The sequence below is a fragment of the Helobdella robusta genome, assembly GCF_000326865.2.
Source record: "Helobdella robusta unplaced genomic scaffold HELROscaffold_75, whole genome shotgun sequence".
NCBI classification, from domain to species: Eukaryota; Metazoa; Annelida; class Clitellata; order Rhynchobdellida; family Glossiphoniidae; genus Helobdella; species Helobdella robusta.
In genome coordinates, this window is record NW_008705426.1 from 513,179 (window position 1) to 523,570 (window position 10,392).

At 35.1% G+C, this 10,392-nt stretch overlaps 2 protein-coding genes across 2 annotated transcripts in view; both read right to left on the minus strand.

Moving 5' to 3' along the window:
* The window catches only part of HELRODRAFT_119050 (hypothetical protein), a gene marked incomplete at both ends in the record, with an annotated part of 13,910 nt that extends 11,862 nt beyond the window's left edge, over positions 1-2,048 (minus strand). The window contains 3 exons of the mRNA XM_009031550.1: positions 291-397; positions 905-1,044; positions 1,944-2,048. Of these exons, the coding sequence (XP_009029798.1) occupies positions 291-397; positions 905-1,044; positions 1,944-2,048 (352 nt within the window). The remainder of the gene's footprint in view (positions 1-290; positions 398-904; positions 1,045-1,943) is intronic.
* Positions 2,049-8,993: 6,945 nt separating this feature from the next.
* HELRODRAFT_181771 (hypothetical protein) overlaps positions 8,994-10,392 on the minus strand; it is a gene marked incomplete at both ends in the record, with an annotated part of 3,475 nt that continues 2,076 nt past the window's right edge. The window contains 2 exons of the mRNA XM_009031551.1: positions 8,994-9,107; positions 9,754-10,083. Coding sequence (XP_009029799.1) covers positions 8,994-9,107; positions 9,754-10,083 — 444 coding nt within the window. The remainder of the gene's footprint in view (positions 9,108-9,753; positions 10,084-10,392) is intronic.

Here is a 10,392-nt window from a genome sequence, read left to right on the forward strand (position 1 = left end):
TGTTGTTTGTTTGTTCTTGTGTGTGTGTAGTTTGGCTTGTATGTAAGCATAGATACGCACGCATTCCCACACACAAACACACACACATCCGCACACACAAACACACATAGAAACACACACACACAAACACATCCGCACACACAAACACACATACAAACACACACACAAACACATCCGCACACACAAACACACACAAACACACACACATCCGCACACACAAACACACACACATCCGCACACACAAACACACATACAAACACACACATAAACAAACACACACACACACGTACTTGGGACTCCTGATACTAATTTTAAGGGCCTCAGCACTCTGACGGCTCTCAGCGTCCGCAAGTCGAAGCCGCTACTTCCACCGCGACTCGCAAATAATGTGATGAAGCTGTGTAAGTTATGACGATGATCGGAAAGATGATGATGATGATTGTGATGATGATGATTGTGATGATGATGATTGTGCTGTTGTTGTTTATGATGATAACGATTATTAACAAAGCGATCAACTCTAATTGTTCAATCTGTCAAACAACAATTTTGAAAAAGTATTTCATGTTACTATTTAACGAACCAACCAACCAACCAACCAACCAACCAACGAACCAACCAACCAACCCAACCAACCAGCCAGCCAGCCAACCAACCAACCAACCAGCCAGCCAACCAACCAGCCAACCAACCAACCAACCAACCAGCCAGCCAGCCAACCAACCAACCAACCAGCCAACCAACCAGCCAACCAACCAACCAACCAGCCAACCAACCAACCAGCCAACAAACCAACCAACCAACCAGCCAGCCAGCCAACCAACCAACCAGCCAACCAACCAACCAACCAACCAACCAACCAACCAACCAACCAGCCAACCAACCAACCAACCAACCAACCAACCCAGTAACTACAACAATGAAATCCATAACATTCCATCCACTCCTCAAGTATGAGTCTTCGTGCATTACAAATCCGAGTGCGATGATTTTGAAGCCGGCTTCCAAGCAGAAAATCGCTAAAAATATCACTTCTGTTTTTTCCTGGTTTATTATTATAATTATAATTATAATTATTATTATTATTATAATTATTATTATAATTATTATTATTGTCATCATCGTCATCATTCATCCGTTGTATGATCATCATTATTAAAAAATTGTTCCCGGTGTTTTGCCTTGTTTGCACTTCTTATTAATGCATATCTTTGCTATTGCTTCTGTAAATATTTGTTCGTTCGTTCGTTTGTTCGTTTCTTCATTCATTCGTTCGTTTGTTTGTCTATTCGTCCATTAATTCTTTAGTTCAACTGTTCATTCATTTGTTCATTCATTCGTTCATTCATTTGTTCATTCATTTGTTCATTCATTCGTTTACTCATCATGATTAATCAAACAGCTTGGGGCGTGCTCTGACAACATCGGAAATATACCTTAGTAATTTCATACAAACACACACACACACACATACAAACACACACACATATACAAACACACACACTCACACACATACAAGCATCCAAAGCGTCTGTAGAAAATTAATTAAATCTAATTCATCTGGCCAAAAAAATATAATTGAAAAATGCTTCGTGCCATATACATCAGGTATCATTCTTAAACTATTAGCAAACACTCCGTAACAATAGGCAAACTTGGAAACTGCTTGGCCGATTCAAGATACTAAAACGCATTCAAGATATCAAAATTTAAGATTTCATTAAGCAAATGATACATTTTTAGGCTTAGAAAAGTGAGTGCTACGCGAATCTGCTAACAAACTACTAGCTTGATTCAGCAAAATACTCCAGCTGTAAGATTCACCATAACATGTTAAAAAACTCCAACAATTTGATTCTGCAAAAAACTCCAACAGTAAAACATCAATGCTGCTAACTACATCGACCAATGTTTTTCAGGATTCTCACCAGCCCTCAACGTACCAGTTCAAGGGTCAAGGGGGTTTTGTCATTGTCTGGAAGATGTTCCTCCATTGCTAGGACCACGCAGTTGGCGATGATCGTCAGCAGGACCATGTACTCGAAGGGCGTGTTTGTCGGTCGGTTGAAATATTTGGATTTTCAAGATCAGGGGAATTCCGATGTAGATGATGTCATATTAGTTTTTGATAAGGAAAAGGTTTTTTTTCGTCGTCTTCATCGTCATCATTAGTCGTCACCGTATCTACAAACATCCCCAAAGCCATCATCACTTTATTATTATCATCATCATCACCACCATCATCACCATCATCATCATCATCTCGCTCAAAAAGATATCCCCATTCGATGACCATCATAGCATGCCTCCGGATGAAATTATCCTCTTTGAAAATGAATAACGACCTCAGACCGCAGCCCTTCCTGACCCAACTCTTGCAGCAGCTTTGCTGGCGTCTGCTACAGCTGCTGGTCCCTCCCACGCCGCCCCCACCCCCGCCGGACACGCCGACACAGCTGTAAGCAGCGTGGTAGCCGTCCGTGACGTCATCCTCTTCCAGGCTGCTGCTGTTGTTGTTGTTGTTCATCGTTGAGCTAGGGTCGTGCATTGTACTGCGTGTGTTTGTTTGTATGTTTGTTTGTATGTATGTTTGTTTGTATTTATGTTTGTATGTTTGTTTGTATGTTTGTTTGTTTGTATGTTTGTTTGTATGTTTGTTTGTTTGTTTGTTTGTTTGTATGTTTGTTTGTATGTTTGTTTGTATGTTTGTATGTTTGTTTGTCTGTGCGTGCGTGCACAATCATTGTTACTATTAAAATCGTCATCTTCTCACATAACCAGCTACAGTTAGAATACGTAAAAATAACCTGGCAATAATTACTACCATAATTATATGAATAATAATCAATAATTTCTGCATAATTTCTTAACTAACCAGGTAGAGATAATTATCCGTCCTAACGGTTTTCATCATCATCATCTTTTCACCACCACCATCATCATCATCATCATTAAAAATGCTTCATCATCATCATCATCATCTCTTCATCATCACAATTTTGTTATTATTTCTATTATTATTATTATTATTATTAATTATAACCCAGCCGTATCACATGCAAAAAATCTCATTAACATAAAAATTAATATTATCCAATAAATGCAGACTTCAACATAAACAACTAAAAACTAAATGAACTCATATTTGTTGTTTTAAAAAGTCATTTATATATATATATATATATATATATATACGGTTGAAGATTACACCCATTTTGCAGTTAGAAGTTTTTTAAATAAAATTTAAACAACACGAAGCTGTTTTGTTTCAACTTTATTAAACTGTGAAGTTTAACCGTACATGTTTATCTGAGAACCTCATACCAAATTATATATATATATATATATATATATATATATATATATATTTTATAAGAATCCATCCATCTTAAAAAGCCTTATAAGGCAAAACGGTCTTAAGAAAATATATATATATATAGTCTGAACCCAAATATATATATATATATATATATATATATATATATATATAGAAAGAGAGAGAGAGAGAAAGAGAAAGCAAGAGAGAGCAAAAGAGAGAAACGTTTATATATATATATATATATATATATATATATATATATATATATATATATATATATATATATATATATATATATATATATATATAATGATGCTTAGTGTCTTAAATGGCAAAAATCTTTTCACATATATATATATATATATATATATATATATATATATATATATATATATATATATATATATATAATGATGCTTAGTGTCTTAAATGGCAAAAATCTTTTCACATATATATATATATATATATATATATATATATATATATATATATATACATTTTGTGATGTATGCGTATGTATACATACAAACAAAAATACATTCGTACGTACATAAATACATACATACATACAAACATACATACATACAAAACATGCATAAGTACGTACGTACATACATGGAAACCCACGATCAATACAATGATGCTAAAGCCGTGTTTCTCACTATCATCATCATCCTCATCATCATCATGCACATCGTCTTTTCATCGTTGCCATCATTTTTATTGTTATGATTATGATTATTATTATTATTATTAAATAGGATTTTATAATTATTTCATTATTAATATTTGGTATTTTGAGTTAGAAAATAAAAGGATGTTCCCATTATGATGGGAGCGATAAGGACGAAGATGATGATGATGATGAAGATGATGACGATGATGGAGATGACGAAGATGATGAAGATGATGATGAAGATGATGATGATGACGATGATGATGACGATGATGATGACGATGATGGAGATGACGAAGATGATGAAAATGAAGATGATGATGAAGATGATGATGATGACGATGATGATGACGAGTATTTATTTATCATCATCTTCCAAACGGTATTGTTTATGACGTAATATTGGTAATGGTTTGGCCACTGTTGACATAGATATCGAGTAAAAGAAGACTACAAATAAGATGATGACGCCGACGATGGTAATCATGATGATGATTGTCAGGACGCTGATGATGATGATGACGATGATGAAGAAGATGATGAGGAGGAACATGATGATGATGGGGATGATGATGAGTAGAAGGAGGATGATGATGACGATGATGAAGAAGATGATGAGGAGGAACATGATGATGATGGGGATGATGATGAGTAGAAGGAGGATGATGATGACGATGATGAAGAAGATGATGAGGAGGAACATGATGATGATGGGGATGATGATGAGTAGAAGGAGGATGATGAGGACGATGATGATGATGATTAAAATATAAAGTAAACCCCATCGACATCACAATTAACATTGGCGATGATGAAGATGGTCCTACGATAGTGACTGATGATGGTAATGGCTTTGATGGATTCCCCTTGCATCACTTAACATTGCAAACAATAACTTTACAAAACAAGCAGCTCCTCTGCCATCTGGCAAATGAATCTAACGAGAAATGATTTTTTTTTCTTCTCGCCCCCAGCCACCCAGCGAATGAAGTTTTAAAAAAATTACCTCGCCACATTTCGTAACTTAGTAGCACGAAAAATTCATTTGCATGTACTTACACACACACACACACACAAACACACACACACACACACACACACACTTGAATATTTAATGGTTTCGTCAATTTTCATTGCAAGAAAGAAGATACTATGTATGTAAGGATGTATATATCCTTACATGTGCATACATGTACGTGAGTATACAGGATAGAAAGAGACAAAGAAAGAGAGAGAGAGAGAGAGAGAGAAAGAAAGAAAGACAGAGAGAGGGAGAGAGAGGGAGAGAGAGAGGACATGTCACTACATCATGTTTTTAACGTGTTCCAGGCGAACAAGCTTTCAGCATGACAAATGTTTTGAAAAAAATAAAAGAGACGACAAAGAGAAATAGCAAAATAAACCGGAAACGGAAGTGGACATCAAAAAGAATAAATAACACACGAATAAAAAAGTTAATGGATGAAAAATATGTTTTTGAAAGAATGAACAAAAAGTTCAATAAAAATGTAATACAGAAAAGCGTTATAATGTAATAATATTCATTTATTCATTCATTCATCCATTAATTCATTTGATTTTTTGTTCGTTCGTTTGTACTTTTTCTCGCTAATTCACCCACCATAAACTTCTCAATCAATTTCTCAACCAATCATTCAACCGATCAGAGAATGGTGAATTTTTGACAAGACTGAATGAATGAAAGACAAATAAATGAGTGAATGAATTGGCCAAGCAATCAAAAGATATTTCAATCCGACAACTTAGTAACCAGCCAGTTAACCATCCAATCAATCATCCAGCTAATCAATCACCTAACTGACCTGTAGCTTCTATTGTGTAAGGCCTTGACATTGTGTTTGAACTTTGTCTGGAGGAGCGCGCATGTCTTAAGGTCAGACGAGTCAACTGCCCTACGTCTGCCAACAATAATTGTGTCGTCATCGTCGTCGCCATTGTTGTTGCTGTTGATGTTGTTGTTGTTGATGTTGTTGATGTTATTGTTGATGTTGTTGATGTTGTTGATGTTGTTGTTGATGTTGTTGTTGTTCTTGGTCAAGCGAAAATTATCGTAGGTTAAGTGGGAATAAGTTTGTATGTCGCAAATCAGCTTGATTGGATTGTAAATTAGGTTGCTGTTTGTGAGACTGCTACTGCAGCTGCTGTTGTTGTTGTTCATGTTGTTGTTGTTGTTCATGTTGTTGTTGCTGTTGTTGTCTTTCCTATTAATACGCCTAACTATGGCGCGCTTTCGATATTTTAAAAGTCTTAAATTATCGCTACCGCCATCGTTCACGTCATCCTCGCCATCTTCGACATCATCATTATTATCATCATTATTATTATTATTGTTGTTTTTATTATTATTATTATTTTTAATTTTGAGGGGATCTTTAATATGCCTGGTGCACTCATTAGGTTCGCAACGAAGATGGCGCTTACGATCATCATCATCATCATCATCAGCATCTTTGATGTTGTTATTATTATTATTAGTAGTAGTAGTAGTGGTAGTAGTAGTAGTAGTAGTAGTAGCAGCAGCAGCAGTAGTAGCAGTAGTATTAATACCAGCAAAAGTTTTTTTATAACCACTGCGTTCATAATTTGAAATTTTGTTATTATTATTGTTATTATTATTGTTATTATTATTATCGTCATCATTATCATCAACATCTTCTTCATCTTCTTCTTCTTCCTCCTCATCAACTTCTTGTATATCAGAACATGCGCCGAAGAACTTTTGCCTGTACATTTGCCTGTATATTTTTGCATCCAAGTCATCATCATCATCATCATCGTCGTCGTCGTTTCGCTTGTATCTTTTAAATTTTAAACGAAAATTATTCTTAATTTTAGTTGTGGTCGTAGCTGTTGTGGTTGTAGAAGCAGCAGCAATAGCCGCAAGAGTAGTAGTAGTAGTAGTAACCGTATTAAAATTACTACTATTATTATTATTAGTAGTAGTAGTATAAATACTATTATCATAACTTGCGCCAAAGTCGTCATCATAATCAGCACAAACGTCGTTCTTATCAAATTTTTGTTTACAGCGATAACGCATCTTGGCTTTGGTGGCAAATAAGACAGAGCTATCAGCTTGGGAAAAATTCTTGGGATCGTTATCAGTACGCCCTTCATCGTCGTCGTCCTCGTCGTCATCTTCTTCAAGTTCATAGACGTTCAAGTCATTTGCATAAGATGGCGATATCTCTTCATTGTTCCACTGACAATCTGTTAATATAAATAAGAAGATGCCGGTGCTGCTGATGATGATGGTGATGTTTCTAGTGCTGATGATGATGTTTCTAGTAGTAGTGATGATGTTTTTAGTGGTGACAATGATGATAATGATAATGATGAAGACGATGAAGACAAAAATTTAGAATGATCCATAAAGCAATTAGTTTATAAATTGAAATGACCATGGAATTGTAATCACTGATATAATGATAACGTTAACATTAATATTAATAATATTGATAATAATAATAATATAATTATATTTTATTATAATATATTTATATTATTATTATATTAATATTATATTATAATTATTATAATAATAATTTACCTATGAATGATAGAGCCTCGACTGTAGCAGAAGTTTTCTGTGTAATGGAAGGAAAAACGTTTTATACTTTGTATATATATATATATATATATATATATATATATATATATATATATATATATTAGTAGTAGTAGTAGTAGTAGTAGCAGTAGTAGTAGCAATAGTAGTAGTAGTAGTGGTGGTGGAAGTGGTAGTGGTAGCAAGTAGTAGTTGTAGAGCAGTTTTAAAAATGATAATGACGATGATCAGGATAATGATGACGACGACGACGTTGATGATGATGATGATGATGACGACTTTGAAAATTCACTCACGCGACTTTTATTAAAATGTAATTGAAACTAATGTCGAAGCTCAATTTTAGTGAGAAGAGAGAATTTATTTTTCATTTGAAACTGTTATATAAGGTACAATAATAATAATAATAATTATAAATATAATTATTTTTATTATTGTTATTAATTTTTTATTTTTCTACCATACGTTTGACATTTTTCTGAAGACAAGGAGATACCTGGTCTTTAAAATTGCTATCCCCATTTTTAGCAGTATAGAAGTTGTAGTAGCAGCAACAAGTTGTAGTTGTAGTAGAAGTAGTAGCTGCGGCAGCCACAGAAGCAGTAGCGGTAGTATTAGTAGCAGCAGTAGTAGCAGCAGCAGTTGAAGAGAAGTAGCAGTAGCAGTATTTTATTTTATGAATAAAAATTAATCTTAATCCTGAATTCTCTTTCTCGCCTAATGAGGCTTTACCATTAAATCATGATCTACGGATGATTCCAGGCAAAGCAAAGAGGAGTTTTTTTGCCAAAATGGATTAAAGTAAAGATAATAATAATAGCAATAATAATAATTAAAATAATAATAATAATATAAGAATCATAATTTTTTATCACCATCATCGTCGTCGTCGTCTTCATCATCGCCCTCATCTGTCCATGGTCTTATAGAGACCACCGTAAAAGACTCGTAAACAAAACGTTGAACTGCCATAGTTATGAAGAATCACGCACGCACACGCACACACACACACACGCACACACGCACACACATACATGCACATTTCAAAGTTTTCACTGCCTAGTTCTCTGCTAGTTAATGAGATTACACCTTTAAAATATTACACTTAACTGAACGCCAAAGATATGTTCTTGAGGCTCTATGGCAAGACACATTTTTAAAAAGTATTTGGATTTATTCAACTGTATTCTCACAAATTTCTTTAATTTGTGTTTAAACTTCGAGAGATTTCTTTCTAGCTACGAGCAAGAAAACTAACTTATACCCTAACAACGTCAATGTTTATCGGCCAATATAAAATTTCTCATTCACCTCTGAAATTCTTGAACAGGTTGCTGTGACAAGCCTGTAAAACTAATCAACAGACAACAACCTAATGACAATTCAACCAACAGTCTGGCGGCTACAGACTATCCCACTCGACTGAGACAGCCTCCTACCGCATGTTCTGTCAAGTTTACATAGGATTGCCAGAAAATATCGTTACTGTCATCTCTCGGCACGTCGTCTGCTTTCGATTTTGCCTGAATCAGAAAATACTTCTAGATTGATTGGAGTACCATGTTGCTATCTCAGGTCCTGCACTGGCTTCGTTTGATTCTCGCATGTCAGGTCTCACTCAAATGAGTTGTATTTAAAGACGTTTTACAAAACAGTTACGACGGATGTCAGTCAAGAGGGTCAGTCTTAGGAGCTGTTTAGTTCCTCTTATGTGCATCAAATGTTGCTAGAATAATATCTACACATACACGAGCGCACATCAAATGTTGCTAAAAATAAGTGCATCACATGTACCCAGAAGTGAAAAAAATTTTAAGATGAGAAAAGCTAATATATTTCATTAGCGAGATAAATGAACCCATGTACGTGCGAATATGTGTGTATGCGTGCGTGTGTACGTGTTTGTGCGTGCATTCGTTTGAAAGCCAAATGTCTCAACCTTTCACTTAGTTGATTGTGAGCGAGACGCGCTGTAACGATGATGATGATGGTGATGAAGATGATAGTGATGAAGATGATGGTGATGAAGATGATAGTGATGAAGATGATGGTGATGACGATCATGGTAATGATGTTCAGGATGATGATGACGACGATGATGACGACAAATCCGTAATGATATCACACGAGGTACTTATTTGCAAGAGCTTCAATTAATCATTTACTCACTTTGCCATGCTTATCTCTACCCTCTGCCTCTCTCGTCATCATCATCTTTCTCATCCTCTTCCCCTTCATCATCATCTTCTCTTTAATGTCGCTGCAAGTAGCATGGTCATCTTCATCATCATTCCTGTCATCTTCTCTACAAGAATTATTGTCACTATTAATGTTATTGATGTTGCTGATGTTGTTATTGTTGTTGATGTTGTTGCTGATTTTGTTGTTGTTGTTGTTCTGGTCGTTATCGAGATGTTTACGTTGTTCTAGATGAAAAGAATCTGCCAGGGTTTCTCTCCGTTGTTGTTGCTGCTGTTGATGTTGTTGTTGATGTGGTTGCTGTTGGTGATTTTGTTGGTGAAAATGATGATGATGATGATGTTGTTGTTGTTGGCAAAATTGTTGAAACGTTTCCTGTTGATTTACTTCCCGAATTATCTTTTGAAAGTTTGAAGAAAAAGATGATGTATGTGTTTGTTGTTGTTGTTGCGAATGGTATTGTTGATTTAATGGCAACTGTTGTTGCGATGTTGTAGTTGTTGCTGCTTTATGTTTTTGCAAGAGAGGCCGCTGTTGATGATTTTGTTGTTGTTGATGTTGTTGTTGATGTGGCTGTTGTTGTTGTTGATGTGGCTGTTGTTGTTGTTG